Raw genomic sequence first — 21,633 nt, 5'->3', positions numbered from 1 at the left:
ATGGTGGCGAGAGCACGTTGCGACACGCCTCTGTTTGGGCCCTCAGCGTCTTCATGGTAGGGCCGCAGGCAGCTAGCGTGAAAGACATGATGAATTTTCAAGTTGGCGGAGAGTTGCAGTTTGTAGGCTGCCTTGCCCGCTCTCTTCACGATAGTGAAAGGTTCTTCGTACTTTTGCAAAAGCCTACGGTGCACTTTGTGAAAAGCCTTGAACTGTTGTGGTTGCAGCTTGATCAGGAGTCGGTTCCCCTCGGCAAACTCCAAGGGTCGCCGCTTTGTATCGGCCCACTTTTTTCATTCGGCAGGCCGCTTTCTCGACATAGGCCCTCGCAACGTCCCCTATCTCCTGCAAGTGAGAGGTGAATTGGAGGGCCATAGGGCTGCGGCCCTGCTCGCCCGCAGCAGTAGAATGCGGAGTGAGTGGTTGCTTCCTTGTTGCCAGTTCGAACAGGCTAAGGTTTGTTGACTCGCTCTGTCGCAGATTGTAGGAGAACTGGGCTACATCTAGATGATGCATCCAGTCCTTCTGGTTGGCATTGACATAGTGTCGCAAGTACTCCTCCAGTAAGGCGTTCACCAGTTCCATCTAACCATTCGCCTGCAGGTGGAAGCTAGTGAAGAAGAGCAACTCTGGCTCCAAGATCCGAAACACCTCTGTCCAGAACTTGCCTGTGAACCTAGGGTCGCGATCACTCACAATGCTTTCGGGGATGCCCCAAAGCTTCACCACATTGCTCACGAAGTGTCGCACCACTTCTGTCGCCATACAATCCGCTAGTGCCGCTATGAAGGTCCCGTACTTGAAGAATTGGTCCACCACCACGATGATGGACCCAACGCCCCCACCTTGGGCAAGGTGGAGATAAAGTCCATGAAAATACTCTCCCACGGACGCGTCGGTGTAGGCAAGGGCTCGAAGAGGCCCCCTGGCTTCTGGCGCTCCACCTTGTCTTGCTTACACACAAGACAGGTCCACACGTATGCCTCCACGTCGTCGTGCATGTAAGGTCAATAGTAGGCGGCCTCGAGTAGCGCCATGATCCGCTTCTGCCTTGGATGTCCAGCCTAATTAGAGTCATGACACTCCTTCATGAGCTCACGACGAAGATTGCCCCACATAGGCACATAGACGCGACGCCTCTTGGTGAGGAGCAGCCCATCGTTAAGCCAAAACCGGTGTGCCTTGCCCTCCTTGACAAGTCGCACGAGTCCTTGGGCCATAAGGTCTTCGTAAGTCCCTTCGCGGATTCGCTCCCTGATCGCGCCTTGGAGCTGGCACACCGCTGCTAATTCCGCCTTGCGACTGAGTGCGTCAGCTACATGGTTCTCCTTCCTGGGTTTGTACATCAGTAAGTCCTGCCACCTCGCCTGCTTGGGTGACAGCTTCTTTTGAGTGAGAAAGTAGCTCGTTGCGACATTGTCCATCCGCACAATGAACTTGCTTCCAAGGAGATAGTGCCGCCAAGCCCTGAGGCAGTGCACTACGGCGGTCATCTCCTTCTCCTACACCGTATATCGTCGCTCAGTGTCGTTGAGCTTGCGACTCTCGTAGGCGATGGCGTGCCCGTCCTGCATGAGGACACCGCCAATAGCGAAGTCCGAGGCGTCAGTATGCACCTTGAATGGGCGGCTGCAGTCGGGAAAACGCAGCACTAGGTCCTCTGTCACTGCCCGCTTCAAGTCCTCGAATGCCTTCGCGCACCGAGGGGTCTAATCCCATGGGTGGGTTTTCTTCAATAAATTCGTGAACGGTGCCCGAGCGGAGTAGCCCACGATGAAACCGCGATAATAGTTGACGAGCCCGAGAAAGGATCATGGCTCGGACACCTTCGTAGGCGCCTCCCACTCGCAGATCGCCCGCACTTTCTGCTGGTCCATGTGGAGTTGTCCTCAGCCTATCCAATGGCTAAGAAAGTGCACATCCTCTTTCGCAAAGGTGCACTTCTCCTTCTTGACATAGAGTTGGTTTTTCCGCAGCACTTGGAAGATCGTCCGCAGGTGCTCGACGTGCTCCTCCAAAGTGTTGCTGTACACGACGATGTCGTCGAGGTACAATACAACGAAGCGGTCGAGATAGGGGTAGAATAGCTTGTTCATCAAGGTGCAGAAGGTCATCGGCTCATTCGACAGACCGAATGGCATGACAAGGAACTCATAGGCTCCCTATCTCGTCACGGATGTCGTTTTCTCCTCATCGCCCTCCGCAATCCTGATTTGGTAGTACCCCGAGCGAAGGTCCAATTTGGTGAAGAACTCGAACAAATTAGCAACTAGGGGAATAGGGTACTTATTCTTTACCGTCACCTTGTTGAGCGCTTTGTAGTCAATACAGAGCCACAGGCTTCCGTCGCTCTTTCTTTGGAACAAGACTGGTGCTCCGTAGGGTGCTTTTGACGGCTTGATAAAGCTCGCATCGAGGAGGTCTTTCAGTTGACGTTGCAACTCCTCGAGCTCTGGCGGGGCCATACGGTATGGTGTCTTCGCTGGTGGTTTAGCTCCTGGCTCGAGCTCAATCGCATGGTCTACCTCTTGCCTAGGTGGAAGTCTCCTGGGCAACTCCTGAGGCATGACGTCCTTGAACTCCCCCAGGACTGCATCGATCACTGCTGGAGGGCCCTCCTCCCTAAGGTCATCTCCGCTCACCTCGTAGATGGCCGCAAGATAAGTGATTTCTCCACGCTTCACCCCTTTCCACAATTGTAGAGCGGAGAGGGTGTGGGTTGCCGCTGGCTCGCTGCGGCTCACCAAGACCATGCACAGGGTCGCCTCCTCCATAATGCTCAAGACCCCGAGGTGCGGCATCGGGACCACTTTCGATGAAGCGAGGAAGTCAATGCTGAGGATGACTTTGAAGTCATCGATGGTCGCGGCGGTGAAGTTTGTTGTACCCGTCTAGGGTCCTACAGCAATCGTCACCCCTTTGGCTAACCTCGCGACAAGTTGTGCCACCGAGTTGACAGCCTTGATCTTGCTCGTGTCCTTCTCGAGTGCGAGGCCCAGCTGTTTTGCCTCAGACTCGGTGATGAAGTTGTAGGTCGCTCCAGTGTCCACGAGCGCTCGAGTACCCCTTCCATTGAGGGTCACATCCACGAACAGAAGCTTCTTCTTGAGCGACTTGCTACTGCTCGCCTACCCCTAGATCGCGCTGACAAGCCACAGCGCGCATCTTTGTCTCCGCTTGATCCTGGCCCTCCTCGGCTTTGATGGCATTGGCGATTTTCTTCTTTGGGCAATCTCTTGTCCAATGATCACCTCCGCAGACGAAGCAAGAGATCTTCTTCTGCGGAGGGCCCTTTCTCTCTTGGCCCTTGTGATCTCGCTGCTCGCGGCGGTCTCCCCTATCTTTGGCCTTGCCCGCCTTAAGTGGCTTGCCACGAGTAAAGTTCGGCTTCTTATACTCTGGCAGTTTTTCGGCCAGAGCAATAGCGGAGCTTACATCCTTGACGTCTCTCGCCACGAGCTCCTTATTAGCCCATGGTTGGAGACCGTTGAGGAAAAAGAATAGTCTATCCTCCTCAGCCATGCTAGTGATGGCAAGCATCAGCTTAGAGTACTCCTTGACGTACTCCTTGAGGGTTCCCATGTGCTTGAGCCGTCGAAGTTGTCTCCGCGCCAAATACTCGACGTGCTCTAAGTAGAACTGTGCCTTCAGTTCGCGCACGAAGTCCTCCCAAGTCTTTAGCTCGCATTGGCCCTTCGCGGCCTCTGCGAAATGCCGCAGCCACCACAGCATTGCGTTGTCGACAAGGTACATGGAAGCGGTCTGGACCTTGTCATCCTTGTCCTCCAACCGCAGCATCTTGAGATAGCGCTCCATGTGCCAAAGGAAATTGTCTATTTCCTTCTCATCGCGCGTATTCTTGAAGCATTGGGGTTCATGGACGCGGATCTTTGGGGTGTACTCCTTCTGCGTCTCAATGCCTCAAGCTAGTGCCTTCTCAAGGATAGTTACTCTCGTCTTGAGGTCCTCGACCTCGTCGACTCGAGCAATGAGCTCCTTGATCAGGTTCATTCGCTTCTCGTCACGACGAGTCATGTTGCCCTGAAGCTTCTCAAATTTGCCTTGAAAGGTCGCCATGGCAGTAGCGACGCTTTCCTCCATGCTACAGACCTCGTCGTTAAAAGAGTTAAAGGTATGAGCCATTTCGGTGTACCTTTCACCCATTTTCAATATTATGTCCTCCAACAGCGCAAGGCGGTCCTCCAACGACGCAGAATCCCTCGTGATTCGCGTGTCTCTGCTCTTGCTCCATTTGGAGGGCTGCTTTGGAAGGTCACCCCCAACGTCGACAACTCCCGCATCGGATGACGACATGGCTCCTTGCTCGAACCGACTCTGATACCAACTGTCACGGACTTAGCGGTTCTATTCGCAAAGCCCGTGTGACGCCCGCCTTCCTGCTCGAAGATGGGCAAGCCTACCTCTATGCTTGCTAAGTTAGGACTTGCTCGCTTTAGACTAAGAACAAGAGAGAGATGAATAAAGCTATTCTATTTCTTTGAAGTAGAGATTACAAATGAGGATTCTAAGTTGAGGGGGGTGGAGGCCACAACTATTTAAAGGCCACTTGCCGCCTATAAAGCAAATGGAAAGATGCCAAGTGGCATAAAGATACAAGCCAAAAGGGAAGACTACGAGTTGCCAAGAGTCCTAATAAATAAGCCTTCTAGAAACATAGAAACTCTAAGAGACTCCTCGTTTCCCGCGCCATCAGTCTCAAGGTCTACAGAGATGCTTCTAGAAGATCCAGGCAAAACCTCTGACAGATATCCGCTTTGGAGTTTGGGTGATTACAAAGGAAAATCTCGGAGAAAATTTCTAATTCCTGACACCCTGCTCTGGTTCTCTGGTTCAAAGGTGGCCCCTTTTTCTATGATCCTATTAGCTCCCTCTGATTGGGCATATGGGTAATTCGAATTTCACATTATTTTTCTCCATTTCTCTGACAAATTATCTAACAATGAGTTTCTTTTGTTTTTTGTCAAAATCCTTTTAGTTTTGTATATTAAAGAGATCTGTGGCTGCGCTCTGTTACTTTGGTTCAAAGGTGGCTCTTTTTTTTTTCTTTTTTCGAGAGAGTCGGTTCTGAACATGGTGTTGATGACGATACACATTGCGTTCATCCTGTACGGCAGGTAAAGGATGCGGGCGGGTTCATGCTGTATGGCATCGGCAGCATGTTCAATGGGGCGGCCATGGAGTACCTGAGCTACATCGGGTACGACACCGCGTCGACGATGGCGAAGGAGGTGAGTGAGCCCACCCGCGACATCCCCGTCGGCTTCTCTGGCTCCGTAGCCTTCGTCACCATCCTCCGCTGCCTTCCATGGCGAGGGCGGTGGAGAACGAGGGCATGCCTCTCGACGTCGTCGCGCCTTGATACGAGCACTTCTTCTCCGGTGGTGGGCAAATGAGGATAGGGAAGGAGGATGAAGAAGAAGAGAAAGAAAAATGGTGTAAATTTTACCCAAAGAGTGCAGTTTTCGCCTAAAGAGTGTAACTCTCATCTCAAAGAGTGTAATTTTTGTCTTAAAGAGTGCAACTTTTATTTAAAACAGTGCAAATTTTTTTTAAAATAGTGTAACTTTATTTTAACAATATAATTTCATCTTCTTCTTCCTTCTTCTATAATTTTTAATCATTTCTGTTGGAAAAATATATTTTTTATTTTTATTTTTTATTATTCTTTTTTTTTTCTCTACAATCTTTTTTTGATCACGACCTTTCCTTTGCCCTTTATCGCAGCCACCGCCCTCGTTGGAGTGTAACTATTTTTCTCCTCCTTCCTCATCAGCGTGCTTCTCAGCCTCGAGAAGTACTTCCTTTTCGTCGCCGGTGGCGACAGTGGGGACGACAGGTTTGTTTAACAAGTAGAAAATCTACTGCAATGAAGATGAAGATCGAAGATGGAAGAAGAGGACGTGGTACCATCCTCGCTATCATTGCGGAAGACTGTGGAGGCGGTGGAGGAGGGTTGGAAAGAAAAAAAAAAGAGGGTCGCGGCGTGGCCTCGAAAGGGTCAGAAGGTAGGAAGTGGGGGGTGCGCAGGCGAGAGCGAGGGCGTGAGGGACATAGGCGAGGCAGATTGTTTCTGCCTCCGCCTCCGCCTCCGCCGCCTTTTTCGAAGAGAAGGAAAAAAAAAAGAACGAGGGAAAAAAAAAGAGAGAAAAAGGTATAAGGGTATTTTGGTCAGTTTGCTGAAAATTCGGATCGAATCTGCAAAATTGAAAAATGTGGCACAGTTTTTCAAAAGCTCAAAACTTATGGATTTTTATGCAAATTGGCAAAAAAAAAAACTTAGATGAGCAGCCCCGGTTTCCAACAAAAGTGTTGGTGTCTGGCGCTCCTGGTGACTTTTTTCCCCTAAAAATGGAGATTTTAGCCTACTAACCTCATCCAAAAGGTTTATTCTAAAAGTAGAGCTATGAAACTAATATTTACAAAAATAGACTCAGAGTGTGACACCCTAATAGTCCCACATCTGGTAGTTATGGCTAGATGTGGGAGTATATAAGTTTGATTGGGGTAGACATAATAACTGGGCTTAAGCATTTTGGGCTGGTGGTATGGGCCAAACGAGTTATTGTTGCAAGGTCGGGTTGTTACATTTGGTGGGTCAGGTCGTTACACAGAATTGACATGTAAGGCGGTGGATTATTTACTGCTTATATGGCGATAAATGATTCACTACATATCATAGTTAGTTAATTCGCGAATTTTTGAAGAAACGAATTTAACAGCCGTATACGTATTATTCCCAAAAATTCGAAAAAAATCGCGTTTTTTTTGTCAAAAGTACTTGTTCGCGAATAATTCTCGATTCGCGAATTTGTCGCCCGAAAAAATCGGCCCCGTGGGCTTGCAGATAGCGGGCTCGCGGACGGGTCGCGGGCCTCATGGGTGGCCCAAAACAGAAAAAAAAAAAAAGAAGAGAAAGAAGAGCCGAAAAAGGGTTTTGCCCTAACCCTTCACCCCTGCCGCCGACCCCAGCCCCATCCCTTCCCTTCCTCCTCTTCCCTTCGAGCCATCGGAAGCCCCCGCGTGGCCACATCGAAGATCGGGTTCTTCATTCTTCAGAAATCAGAACCCTCCTCGTCGCCTCTTCCTCTTCCTCTTCCGCTTCCGCTTCCGCTTCCGCTCTCCAAACGATGGATCAGTAATCGGGTTGTTCTTTACAAGAATTTTTATGCTTTAGTTTCTCTCTCTCTTTCTTTCCTTTATTTCATCTTCTCTTAATTACTAACTGTATGGTTTTGATCAGTAACAAGACCATGACTACAACATGTAGCATCATTGTAAACATGCATTTGTTAAGATTCATTACTTCCTTTTTATCTTTAATCTCTACAGTATACATGAATATGCCCAGCATACAAGAATAATCAGCAAATAAGGTTTTAAGAATTAAGTCCTCAAAAGGTTTGATATGCTCAGCAGGTTTGAAAGTCACAAGCATATGCATTGATTAAAAACCAAGGGAGATCTAGCAAACTTAACAAAGGTACATGGGTGTTAATTGGCAATACTGGGAATTTCCGATAAATTTGGAGAAATAGCAATATGGAGATACAGATTTGAGTTTGCTATTTGCTTAATTATATATTTATTTTGGAACATAATACAGTTTGCTAATTTTTTACTTAATTAACTTAATTTTGTAGCTCTTTATTCTTATATTCTTAAGAATTATGAGTATTTATACTAATTGCATAAAACTTGAGAAAAAAAAAAATTTAATTTAATAGCCGAATTTTTGATCCCGAATTTTTAATTAGTGAACGTATAATATCCGTATAAATCACGTATCCGAATAATTGGCGAATCCGTTTTTTAACCGTATTTTTCAACGAATTTAAAAATTAATAGACGAATTCTATCCGAATTATATCCGTACCGAATTTTTGCCGAATCCGAATTAACTAACTATGCTGCATATGTGGGCGGTGATTCATTTACTTTCGTAGTATTTATGCTAATTTCAAATGGAGGATAATCCTAATGGAGGATAATCCTATAAATGAATGTGGTGAATGGTTCACTATCTTAAACTCTGATTTGGTGTACGCGTACCTTGTGGCATACTTTTACAAAATAAAATTTTGTTAGGATTATTTTTAAAATTATAAAAATATGGAGGATTATTTATGAAAAGAATTCGTATCCATCCGATCTTCTCTCGCTGTTGTTGCAGGAACCTTCGTGCTCTTCCACACTTCCTGGTACTTCTAATCCGCTCTTTCCTTTGCGTCGGCGCTTCTGAGAAACCCTAGAATTTATGTATCCCACGACGACTTCGGCAATGAGCAGCAGCAGCAGCAGCACTCGCTGCATCTGTTCCTGCTGGAGGAGGCCTCTCCTTCCCCCTCAATCCAAATCCGCATGCCCCACAAAATTGCCCGGTAGGTTCACACCACATCTCTCTCACTCATTCGATACTGCTTGTTCAATGTAATTTATGTTATTGTTACATCAATTTCTCAAAAATCCTACTCATCAGGGAGAGTGGAGCGCAAATTGACTGTTGCGAAGCAGAAGATCCCGCTTTCTGTGCTTACTACAGCAGTGGCAGGTTGTTGGGATTCTTTGAATTGTGCAATATTTTGAGATTTTTCAAAGGTGGTTTTGGTATTATTAGTACTTAGTCTTTTGGAAGCGTTAACTAGTTGGAGGAGGTTTATGCGTTCAAGGTGTTTGGTGATATGATTCTTTCGAAATTGGTTTGTTTCCAGTGGGGAGCTTGGTTGCTGCTGATGCAGGAAACGCTTTGCCCATGGGACATTTGTTTGTGAGTGCTTATGCCCTACGCTTCTTGGTACTTTTTACTGTTCTTTAATTGCCAATTAGAAATCATTTTCTTGTGTTTAACGCTCTTTCTTTTTTCGTTGATCTTTGGAGGGTCACCGTCTGACCACAGAATTTGGCTGTGGGAACCTATGATACTTGGACACAGCCCCAAAAGGAGTCACGTCTTTGTCTGATGCAGGATGTGCAGAGGATGTGTGAACAACACATGTCCGCTGCATGTCCGAGTAAACTCAAATTAAAGGCGATACAGAGAGGACCACGTGCGTCACGCATGCGACCCCTCTCCTGAAGGGAAATATTGACTTAGAGGGATTAGTTATTAACCTTAACCAGTGTACCAGTTCATTTCCTACATCACAACTGTTAGAAAAATTGTACTGAAAATTCGATTGTGATTAAATTATCTAATTAGTGAAAAAAGATTAAATCAAACTTACAGATGAGCGCTAAAATTCAAAAATTGTAGATAAAGAAAGCCGAATATTTGATTGATCCGGAAGCATGCGTAGCATTGCCTTAAGGGGTAATCCCATCCTTCGTGCGGATTAACCAAGAATACTACTCCAAAGTATGACCGGAATTTCTCCTCCAGCGAGCATGATCGTGGCAGAGTTTGACGGAATTTTTTTCAACACCCAGTAAATAAAGAGAATATGAAAAACAGTGGAGAATGGAGAGAAAAGGAAAATCTCTTTTCTTTCTATATCTTTCATTCCTCTTCGTATGAACAAGAGGAGATATATGGGGATGTGTCACACCCCAATAATCCCACATCGGATAGGAATGGGAATGTGATTGGGTATATAAGAGACTTAGACACTAGTAATAATAACTGGGCTTAAGCATTTTGGGCCGGTGGTTGGGCCCAACGAGTTATTGTTGCTAGTGGGCTGGGTCGTTATATTTGGTATCAGAGCCAGTTCACCAGCCGGAAATGTGTGGCGAGTCTCGGCTGAGCCAGGGTCTGAAAGACAAGGTGATAGGCTATACCGGACTCTGAATGACAAGATGACCGGTTATGCTAGGGTCTGGATGACAACGCTAGCGAGACGAGTCTCATATCGCTTGGTGATCTTGGACTGTGTGTGTGATTGAACTGACGACGACGTCAGGGCCTTAACGGAGGGAGATTGGGTATATAAGAGACTTAGACATTAATAATAATAACTGAGTTTAAGCATTTTGGGCCGGTGTTTGGGCCCAACGAGTTATTATTGCTAGTGGGGTGGGTCGTTACATTTGGTATCAGAATCAATCACCAGCCGAAAATGTGTGGCGAGTCTCGGCTGAGCTAGGGTCTGAAAGACAATGTGATAGGCTATGCCGGAGTCTGTATGACAAGGTGACTGGCTATGTCAGGGTCTGGATGACAAGGCTAGCGAGACGAGTCTCACATCGCCTGGTGATCTTGAGCTGTGTGTGTGATTGGACTGATGAGGTCGTCAGGGCCTTAACGGGGGGAGTCTGTCACACCCCAATAATCCCACATCGGATAGGAATGGGGATGTGATTGGGTATATAAGAGACTTAGATACTAGTAATAATAATTGGGCTTAAGTATTTTGGACCGGTGGTTGGGCCCAACGAGTTATTGTTGCTAGTGGGCTGGGTCGTTACAGGATGAGGGAGCTGAATGTTAGAAAACGTTCGACCCGCGTTCCCTCAAGTGGCCTAAAGAAATGGAATGACAAAAAGCCGGTTAGGTTTTCTTTCGTACAAAGAAAGAAAATAAACAAACAAATAAATAAAATAATAAATAATAATGAATAATAATAAATGATAAATATTAAATAAATATTAAATAAATATTAAATACAAATAAAAATAAACTCATAACTCAACATTTTGAGTTTTCCTAGAACAATTCCCCGCAAGACTCAAAATTTTCAAACAAGAATTAAAATCCAAATTAAAAAAAAAATTTATTGGGTGTTTATACTATGCAATAGACGAGATGTCTTTAAAAGACAACCCCACTTAGTGTAAGCAGCTTTTATCAGAAGGAATTGGAGTGAATCAGGTCTTGAACTACGTTCCTTTCGCCCTGACTTCAGCTACCACATACACAATACAAAATTTTTCGTTGCGAGTTTGTGTATTAATCGCCATGTAGAGTTTTTTGATTTTTCATAAGAGTTTCTATGGATAAATAGCTTACATCGCATAGCTGCGATCATATATGGATGCTTTCATATAGATGGCCTCCTCCAGGGATGTGGGTAGAGTCATTTCTTGTGAAAATTATCGTCTTGGATCCCATTTAAGAGCTAAAAGTTCTAACTCAACCACTACACAAAGCACTATTCACCATAGGAATGGGATTGGAGCTAAAGATTTTCTATATAAACTATAGAAAGTGCTCCTTGGCGAATATAACTTGTTTTATCACATTGAACCTTCTTCAAGTGGTCTCCTATCACAAAGATTGGATTCCCACTACGGGAAGGCCCTTTATGGGCAAAGTCCCATCCCCCTCGATGACTCCGGGGCTTTCGTCCTATTCAAACCTTTCGTCAAGGAATCTATGAGGTTCTGCTCAGATATGATAAAACTAAAAAAAAAATATTATGAGAAGATAACCATCTAACAGACTTTTTGTCTTAACTTAGTATGTTTGCTAGCCTTAGAGTTTACTAATTTCTTTTTACAAAAAACTATTGCAGATTGAGAGTCACATCGACTAGTTGGAATAGAAAAGAAAATCAAAGGAATCGATAACAATAGATTCTTGAGCCACTCAGCCTCAAGACTAGTGTCAAGAACAACCAACTCGGTCTCTATGGTGCTTCTAGCTATGATGGTCTGTTTGGTGAATTGGGAAGAAACTGCACTTAGTGCACTACCACCAAGAGTAAAGACATAAACGGATAAACCAGAAGTGGGTTTAATATCCAAAGAATCAGAAATCCAGTTGGCATCGCTGTATCCCTCAATTACAGCAAGATAGCTAACAAATCTGAGAGCGTAAGAGAGAATACCTTTAAGATAATGAAATATTCTTTCCAGAGCAATCCAATGAGTCATTCTAGGGTTACTAGTATATCAACTCAATCTCAATATGGCATAAGCAATACCAGGTCTAGTTTTATTGGTTAGGTACATCAGAGAATCAATGATCTGGGCATATCTCTCCTGATTCACAGGATTACCAGTATTCTTTACAAGCTGAATACTAGAATCAAAAGAAGTGAAAATAGGAGAGCAATCAGAATATCCAAATTTATCAAGAACTATTTGGGTATAATGAGATTGGATCAACAGAACATATACAGATGATCTAATAATCTTCATTCCTAAAATCACATCTACTTCACCAAGATCCTTTATATCAAAATGGTTCGATAAGGACTTAGTTAATCAGATCAAGATCATGAGCAAGGATTAGGATATCATCAACATAGAGGTAAAGAAGAATAAAACGATTATCTCTTGAAATAGAGACAGTTGTCAAAATCATTCGTCGGAAATCCATATGATGCAATAACACTATTGAATTTCTCTTACACTCTTAGGTGCTTGTTTTAGTCCATATAAAGAATGAGCTAATTCACACCTTATTTTCTTGACCTGACACAGAAAAACCTTTGGTCATATAGATTTTTTTCAAAATCAAAAGCGCTCTTGACATCCATATGATGAATCAAGAATGTATGAATGGATGTTAATGCAAGAAGGCCATGCATAGTAGCAATATGAGCAACAGGAGCAGAAGCGTCGAAATAATCAATATCAATTTTTTGCCCAAAATCTTGAGCAACAAGCCTCGCCTTGTAGTTCTCTACTGATCTATCAGTCTTGAGCTTCTTTCTAAAGATCCACTTACATTCTATGAATTTTTTTTTTTCAGGAGGTAAATCCGTAAAATCCAAGTGTTATTACTAATAATTGACTCGATTTCACTGTTTATAGTCTTCTTCGAAAAAGAAGCTTCTGGAGTACTTACAACTAAGAAAGTAAAGAAATTTTCACCAAAGTTATTCTCAACACGAGTTCTCTTGCTTCTCCTTAATTAGGCTGGTAGATTAGGTTCTACAGGATCTAAACTATATGATAAATTGGACACATGTATGTGATCAGATATAGACGCCTGATCAATGGTAGGCTGATAATTAGGGATTGATCTAGAGGTACGGGTTTTGAAAGGAAAGATGTTTTCAAAGAAGGTTGCATCTGTAGATTCAATCAAAGTTAGTCACTCGGAATCTATAGGTATTGCTATATAGGGAATATCGAATGAAAACAACATGTACAGTTTTAGATGCAATCTTTTTCCTTTTGGGTTCAAGAATTAATACTTTAGCTAAGCTACCCCAGACTCGGAAGTAACTCTACTTAGGTGCTCTTCCCTTCTAAAATTAATAAGTTGTCTGGGTTCTATCGTTAGAGGGAATCCTAGTAAGTATACATATCTCACCTAATGACGGTACCTTACACAATATAAGTTATCCCTACATAACCACATGTTCCCAATAGTCCAAGACTCGCATTCTAACGTGCATAGTAAATGAAACCCATATAGACTAAGCAATAAATAAATCCTATAGGTCCCTTGATCATGAAGCATCCAAGATTTACATAAAACCCATACTGTCAAATACCATCATATAAAGCCCATAAATACATACATATATCCTCCTAGTACTATCATCAACACAACCAAGCAATCATATAATCCCACATGCAATTAAATAGGCATAAGCTCTCTCTTATGCGTTATCAAATATCTACATGCTAACATCAGGCTTTGATATATATCAAGAACTACCCACATGCTATGACTGCTATCATAATAATGCCCTCAAGAGTCAGATTACCCAAAAACAAGCATGCAACTAAATGTATGATTAAGAGAATAAGGAAATGATAAAGGATATCATAATTGCCCAAGCATGCATGATCATAACCCTCCTACTATCAATCACTATTCCAACCATCCAAGTACACAACAATAATATAATATGCACATAAAGGGTAATATGTTGTTTTCGGCAACATAGAACCCACCTCAAGCGCTAATTCTAGGTGAGAAATGGACGATGCACCATGAGGTGCTCTGTTGCGTCTCCTGTTCGTACGGAAGCCACAACAACCACAATTTGCTCGTAAAATCCCACGGCAAATTTCACGAAAATCCGGCTCCTAAATCATGCATAAATCCGATTAGTAACCTCAATTTCACTAAAAACCCATCAAAATCCCCTCTCCTAGCAAGTACTATCAAAATCCCATCATAAAATTTATACCTCGAAAATCCGAATCCAAATATATAATATTTTAGTACCAACCTCTAATCTAATGTGACAGAAAATCATGCGCGCTTGTCGATCGCCTTCTCGAATCTCCTACAATCCCTCTTCCTCTCTTCCTTTCTTTTTCTAGAACATACGAAGGAGAAGGAGAAGGAGAAGAAGAATAGAGAAGGAGCCCCTTTGTCAACTATTACATTGTAACAATATGTTGAGAAACCCTCGGGCAATTGCAACTTATAGTTTAGCCCAGTTCTAATATAACACGTCAAATTGAAGCCTTCTAAATGTCCGTTTGAGCCCAAATTTGACGTACAAGCTCAATGATAGTTAGTTAGCAGTAATTTATCTTAAGTTTTCAATTTTGTACTATTTTTTCTTACCGAAGGTCCCGCCGACAAAAATTTTAATAGATTGCTGTTAGGCTTCGTTTTTCACTGCTTGGGTATCCAAATAACAGAAAACTTTAAATCTGATTTCAGAAAAATAGAATAATCAACTTTCCAAAGTTTCATAATTTTTCATCACTGTGAATTTTTCAACTGAAATATAAGTCCTGTTCCTTATAAAAAATTTTCAAATCTCCTTTTTTATTCCAATTTCACCACAAATTATTTCTGAATTATGTTTTACTTCTCTAAGTCCAATAAAAATAGTATCTCACACTATTTTTATTTACACTTGTTTATATATTAAAAATCTGGTGTACTACAAGAAAGGCAGGGGACCTGGTTATGGAATTGTTTGCTGAATAATATGGCTTGAGAGAAATAGAAGAACCTTCCTACAAAAGTAAAAACATGAGCAGGAAGTTGCCAAATCCGTACTGAAGTAATGGGAAGAAATAAAAGATAGTAATAATCCTCCTTACAAAGAGACGCTTAAAGAAATTGTTACTCTCAGCTTATGTCAAATCCAAACTCCAAAGCTCACGCATAGGGGGGCTTGAAGCTGTTTCTGGGACCTTGGGTCAATGTAATAATATAGAGGCATATAAGTTGTACGTAGATGAGAGTATAGGTGTAAGTGTTCTTTCTGTGGGTATTCAAGGTCTTTTGTTTGGTTGTTGGGATAGTTCTTTTGTATTTTTGGAGGATAGAATGATGTAGGATTGGCCTTTGGCCATTCGGTTGTCCTTTGGATGAGAACTTGTAAATCTGCCAAACTATGTTATAATATAAGAAAACAAAACACTTCTCTCCTTTGCATGAGAACTTGTAAATCTGCCAAACTATGTTCTAAGACAATAGCAATTTATTCCAGAGTTAAAGTTTATCTTTCCTCTTCTGAACCAGGATGATGCCTCAATACCCATTTTGGCTGATTTAAACCTTGGAGATTGGTTTGGGGGTTTGCTATATTCGGCTGGACAGCAAGCCAATGAAGCTGTTCAGAATCAGTTGTCTGCTCTCAGTTTTACTAGGTTTGATATTGTTTTACAATATTTGCTTTTCTTTACATCTTGATATGTAACTTTAGTTCTTGCTTTATTTCTTGTCTTCTACAGCGTGGCAGTTATTTTTGGTGCAGGACTTGTTACTAGTCTATCCCCTTGTACATTGAGTGTTTTGCCCCTTACTCTAGGCTATATAGGTAGAGAGATGATTTTATAGTTGATGCATGTAATTGATTTAGCTAATGCAGATTTATGCTGACAAATGTATATATTGGCTGCTGCATACTTATTTTGGAAATATTTCAGGAGCTTTTGGTTCGGGAAAAAGTCGAGCTGAGGTATCACTCAAATCACCTAGTGGAGGAAGCTCTGACTTCTGCTGAGGAATATGATCTACGTAAAAGAACATTAAAAATAATAACCAGCATATACATTTCGCAATTCCATAATCCTTCAGGACTCAGATCTGACATAAAGCAACTCCATGTGACAACTAATTGTCTATATAAATGCTATACATTTGATTTGTGTGGACAAACATTTTATGTAGTGACTGAAATGGGACACATATAGCCAATACCTTTTATCTGATTCGTATCATAATAGGAGTATTGACTCTAGTTTTCTCAACAATTTCTATGTGGCTGCTTTTCATTATGCGTATGTATTAAAATGCATGAGAAGGAATCATAGATTATAGGATGCCATATCTATCAAAATTTTCTCCTCCTTGGAATCATGACTTTTGGTACTCACACAAGACCATAGCACAATTAAACATAAAATCCTTGTTCAAAGGGTATTTTATATGCACTCAGTTGTTCAGTATGCATTCTCACATCTGATTGATTAATAATATTGAAAAAATAGTGTCCTTAGAGAATATTCAATATATGAGGAGGATAATACTTGGTTAATATTTTTTCTGTCTGTTAGGTTATAGGAAATTCACTGGCCTTTTCATTAGGATTGGCGACAACATTAGCCATCCTAGGCATTGCTGCTTCATTTGCTGGGAAAGCCTATGGACAAGTAGGGCAAGGACTTCCTTTGGTTGCTTCGGGGTTGGCTGTTGTTATGGGCTTAAATCTTTTAGAGGTAATTGACCGACTGTAAAGTGATCATAAGCATGTATTCTTGAAATAGCTTTTCCTTTTCTAACTTTTTTTTCGTTTACATTTATTTTATTTAAAAATATTTTCTTTTCTTTTATTATTTGAAATGCACATGAATTGTTGATGAAATTATTAATTGATATAGATGTTTTTTTGTTTTGGGCATGTTCTTCTCAACATATCTGCATAGGAGTAGAGTCTTTTGTTAACTATAGCTTTCTTTTCTTCCCTAGTAGGCATTGGAAAAACTAGCTTACCACCTGTTAGGGATCAAGAATTTGTTTAGATACATGACCTTGATTGGACTTGATATAAACTACTTTCTGTATCCGGTGGATTTCTGTCCAACTTTGCTTCTGAGGCTTGAAAACTTGAAAAATTCTACCAAAGAGATGTCTCTTGAGCAGCCTTTCGAGCAGGTATTGTGGTTTCAAGCCTGTAGCAATGCAGCCCAAATGCTACGGACTACTGAGACTAAACTATTAGTAGAAGCTAGTAAGTAATGTCTTGACTGAGCCTGTCATGTTCTTTGAGTCAGAGAATATAGTCTGTAATACAGTCTTAAACTTCCCTTTGGGAGATTGCATCTTGATATCTTAACTGATTCAATATCTTGTTTTTCATAGGTTTTACTTCAAAAGCCCAGCCTCTTCCCTACACAGTTCTTCAAATGAAAATAGCTAGCAACTTCGCTTTGAACCTTCTCTATCGCCTTTTGCTAACTATATTTCTTCGTGCATCGGCACAGTAATTCTGCTGCCTTAATACAGCTAGCAGCGTATGAGACTACATCAATTAGGATGATTAGAGAGGTGTCCATTTCTACCTACGAAACTGAATACCAAATTTTACCGGCAAAAAACTGTACCGAAAAATTGTTTGACTGAACTGAAAAACCAATATACAGTTCACTGATTTTGAAAAACCGATTTTCTGATATGGTTACGGTTTTGGCCTTTCCAAAAAAGAAAAAAAAACTGGTAAACCGAACCGAATCGAATATACATCTTGTTATTTTGGATACAAGCACGCATCCAAAATAATAAAATAATCCTTTATAATTTCTCATACATATTAGTTAGTTTGATTTGATTTATATTTTTATTTTATTAGAATGTTAGTGTTGATGCTTTGTAGTTTTAATGTGAATATTTTGTGATATTACATTTTATTTACATAATTAGATTAGGAGTATGACAATAGTCTGATTGTACTTAAAACTAGCTAACCGAAACCCGAACTGATTTGAACCGATAATTGAAACTGAAAATTTGGGTAATAAAAAATCTGGTTAACAGAGGTTCAAGATTTTGCCATACTGGATATAACCTGTACAAGACAATAATTTATAACTGGCATGGTTAGCATTACCGCGAACACCGGACCAAATATGATGACTATATGGGGTACAAATGAAAAATTACAAAGGAAGCTAATGGTCGTGATGATTTAATCTTCAGATAATTGAATTACAACTCCCGTCATTCTTCAACAATTATGACCCACGTGCAGCTGCAGCTAACTTCCCTTCAAGTAATGAAATTCTCCTCTAGTTCTTCTGACAATACAATATCATAGCTTTCCTTATGAATGCAGTTTTTCTTTATATATGTTATACTATTTTATTGTGAGAACTTGACTCAGGTGTGCAAGCATATCTGGCTGGACTTACATTTGCATTAGCAGCATCGCCTTGTAGTACACCCGTTCTTGCTACTCTTCTCGGATATGTGGCAACTTCAAGGGTATGAAAATATAAATGATAAATCATTGTCATCTTTTCTATGTTTTGAATCTTTATCTTTGTTATGGTGGAATTCCTTTAATATTAATAAGGAGTACAATATTAGTAGACAGCAGAAATATGCTTTTATTTCTATCATTTCATCCTAAGAACATCATATACTCAGGTTCTTTGTCATGTTATTCTCTGGCCTATGGTTGTTATTTTATTTTTGCTGCATGTGTAATTATCTATGTTTTTCATGTGCCCTTGTCTTCTGTCTATTCTAATATTGTTCTTTTTGTTAACCTCTATCATCTGTTAATTCTAGTAACTTCATGAATTCATAACAGAGATTGGATGAAGCTAAGGAAGAATTGAATATAGGCTCTCCTAAGAATGGAGATGAATTTAAACCATTGACTGCTAACTGCCCCATGCAAATTACAAAATATAAACTTATACCAAAAACTAAAAGGCTGTACTAATATCTACAGTTTGTGAGTAATTGATAAGCTTTATGTAAGTAGGTTGTTGCAGCATAATTTGCTTACTACTCATGTAACTATATTTTTCATTTTTGACGAGCTACTATTCTATGCCATGATTCCTCTTGATTTCTATTTGTTTATGTACATGTTTTTTTTTTGACATACTTATGGTTCTTGAAACAAGATTAAACAGTTACAGCTTTATATTTTCTTTCATTTCGTTAGACAGGATTCTCTTTGTTAAAAATGTTATTTTAATTGAAAATATTTTGTCAGGATCCAGTTGTTGGAGGAAGCTTGTTGTTGACATATACAACTGGATATGTCGCGCCTCTTCTGGTTGCAGCATCTTTTGCTGGTGCATTGCAGGTTTAGATCCCCAGAAAGCTTTTTAACAACTATAATTTAACCTAATTGGAAGGATTGGAAATAGTGAACTTAATATTAAATTAACATTATACTATTGAAAAAGTTGCTTACATTCTTGTGTTATCATTTATGATGTTCTTGTCTTATGCAGAGCTTGCTTTCCTTTCGAAGATTTTCAGCTTGGATAAACCCTATAAGGTAATAAAATTCAAACAATTACATAATCTTGCTTCGAACATTATATATCAGTCTTACTTATTGACTGTTTATTTGGTTTCATTTTTGGGCTTTAAAAGCTTAACAATGACGGACGTGATATATACGTTATATAGCAGGAGTATATGCATGACTGTAATCTCTCGTCATCAAATTCTCAGTTATGGATTCAAAAACCAAAGTCGGACTAGCGAAAAAGTAAATCAACTTAATCTTGGGTTTAGGGGCTACAATGCATTTAAATCCAGATTTGAAACCGAAAATTTCATGAAAAGACAAATTAAGCTCTGTTAAGGGTGCATAGTCAACATAGGAGAAGAGAAAACATAGATTGAGCGTATTTTTCCCTTTTTTGATTAGGTAATGAGTTTGAGATCGCATTTGCAAGACAAAACTCCAACATCATGAATTCTTGTAGTACAAGTTTTGAGTCACATGCTGTTTTATCTTGTGATAGAATATTTATTGCCATATTCTGCTTTATGGTAGAACCTTTAACTGAAGTTTGGCGTGCATGTCCATCATTATGTTTCACTAAATTTTATCTCTGGGCGCTAGTAAAATTGTGCTGTATACTTTTAACATCTTTGCTTGGATATATTCTAAAGACGTTTGATTGTACAAAGCTTTTGGTTTAATTGAACTGAAATTGCAGATTCTACATGATGGATTATTCTAGAAGTGCAATGCTGAGAAGATTAACTGAATATGACTCTAGACATATTTTGGTCCTTTCATTTAGCCAAAATAATTGTACTCTGCAACCAAAATTACAGTATTTGGAATGAAGAATATTGCGTTACCATGGCCCTGTTGCTCATATACACAGTTTACATCAAGAGTCCGGGTATGGTGCTTTTAGAAGCACAAAGCACTTGGGTGCTTGTAACTTTTTTGCCGTTAGATCTACTCCTTTAGCTATTTCCATTTGTTAGATCATATTATTCAACTAACCACTTACTCAACCCTAGGGCACTACTATCATCCTAACCGCACATTTCTTAATCCAAGGGCTAAAAACCTACAAGCACCAATGACTTGGTGCTTTTAAAAGAGCTTAGTTATTTACATTAATTGTTTATTTGACCTTTGATAGCTTTAACCTTAGGAACCTGTCAGATTGCACTCAGGCGAAGAAATTTTTTAACCCGCATATAAATTTACTGTATTACCATCCAGATGAAGTGAAAAATCGTCAGAGTTCTTTGATGCAATTTGCAGCCTATTAGCTAATAGTTCTTTTTCCTATTTTTCTCTACCTATCAATTTTTCTATGAATGTTTAGTTGCTGAAAAAGCATGGGTTCACACTGCTTTTCTTTTGCAGCGGGGCGCTCTTACTGGGTGGAGGAATTTATACCCTGTTGGATAGGCTATTTCCAGCCTCATCAATGGCAATGTAGCTATTCTTGTGGATAGGAGACTGATTGTAACATACAAGAGAGAACATAAGCCATTCCATTGTAAGAAATCATGATTGCAAGAAATTACCGTCCCTGTACTATGCTGCTTGGCTGTTTAAAATGAAAGAGTAGTCAGGTTTTAGTCCAAAGAGCAGAATTCAATCCTGACATGTTTTTTCCTTTTTTTTCTTTTGATAGTGATGGTGATACTTGAACCAGGCATGTCTTATTCAAATTGTAGAGAATGGTGTAGACTTGCAGAATTAACTTTTGTCGCTAAGACATGTTTTGTAATTGAATTTGCACATAGGAAGCTTGATCTTGATCTTGATCTCTCATGCCTTGTCTATAAATTTTTTATCTATTGAACGAAGTAATATTGGATATATCTTGCCAGCTGAGGTGATTGTTATGCTTTCCTCTTTTGTCGTAAGTGAGTTACTCCGAAGGCAGTGTTGCGATCAAGTGTATGGCAAAATTGGACTTTTTTACAAAATAACCATCTAAAATTTTATAATTTGTGAAATAATTCTATCAGATTTGTATTTGGCAAATTAACTTTCAAAACGTGGTGAATCATTCACTGCATTCTGAAAGTCTCTAAGGTTTTTTAAAGGCGGTGAATGATTCACCGCCTTCTTCATAATTTTTTGAGAAAGAGAAAAAAAAAATGAGATTGTTAAAATTGTACGTAGATTATACGGGAAATAAAAAAAGCGAGATTGGTAGGATTGTGTGTGGAATATTAGAATTTTTGTTTGATTGTTAGAATTGTATGGATTGATTAGTAAAATTTTTTTGATTGTTAGGATTGTATGGATTGATTAGTAAAATTTTTTTGATTGTTAGGATTATATGGATATATTATTA

General features: G+C 40.5%; 1 protein-coding gene across 11 annotated transcripts; it reads left to right on the top strand.

Annotated features, from left to right (window-relative positions):
- Nucleotides 6,951-21,136, top strand: LOC109719240 (cytochrome c-type biogenesis ccda-like chloroplastic protein 2). 11 transcript variants are annotated; one of them, XM_020245794.1, is made up of 13 exons: nt 6,952-7,164; nt 8,192-8,403; nt 8,498-8,625; nt 8,730-8,812; nt 15,347-15,474; nt 15,559-15,644; nt 15,754-15,785; nt 16,384-16,545; nt 18,023-18,095; nt 18,207-18,307; nt 19,053-19,145; nt 19,297-19,343; nt 20,688-21,136. In XM_020245794.1, the coding sequence occupies exons 2-13, from the start codon at nt 8,276-8,278 to the stop codon at nt 20,761-20,763; spliced, it is 1,137 nt and encodes a 378-aa protein (XP_020101383.1). In that variant the 5' UTR covers nt 6,952-7,164; nt 8,192-8,275; the 3' UTR covers nt 20,764-21,136. The 11 variants fall into 11 exon arrangements, 10 of the variants coding, with proteins under 10 accessions (XP_020101383.1, XP_020101382.1, XP_020101384.1 ...); XM_020245793.1 differs by having other exon boundaries at nt 6,952-7,501; XR_002218655.1 differs by having other exon boundaries at nt 6,951-8,403; nt 19,060-19,145.

Source organism: Ananas comosus, linkage group 13, assembly GCF_001540865.1.
Source record: "Ananas comosus cultivar F153 linkage group 13, ASM154086v1, whole genome shotgun sequence".
NCBI classification, from domain to species: Eukaryota; Viridiplantae; Streptophyta; class Magnoliopsida; order Poales; family Bromeliaceae; genus Ananas; species Ananas comosus.
Note: the sequence above shows the minus strand (reverse complement) of the source record. Positions and strands in the feature narration are given on the sequence as shown.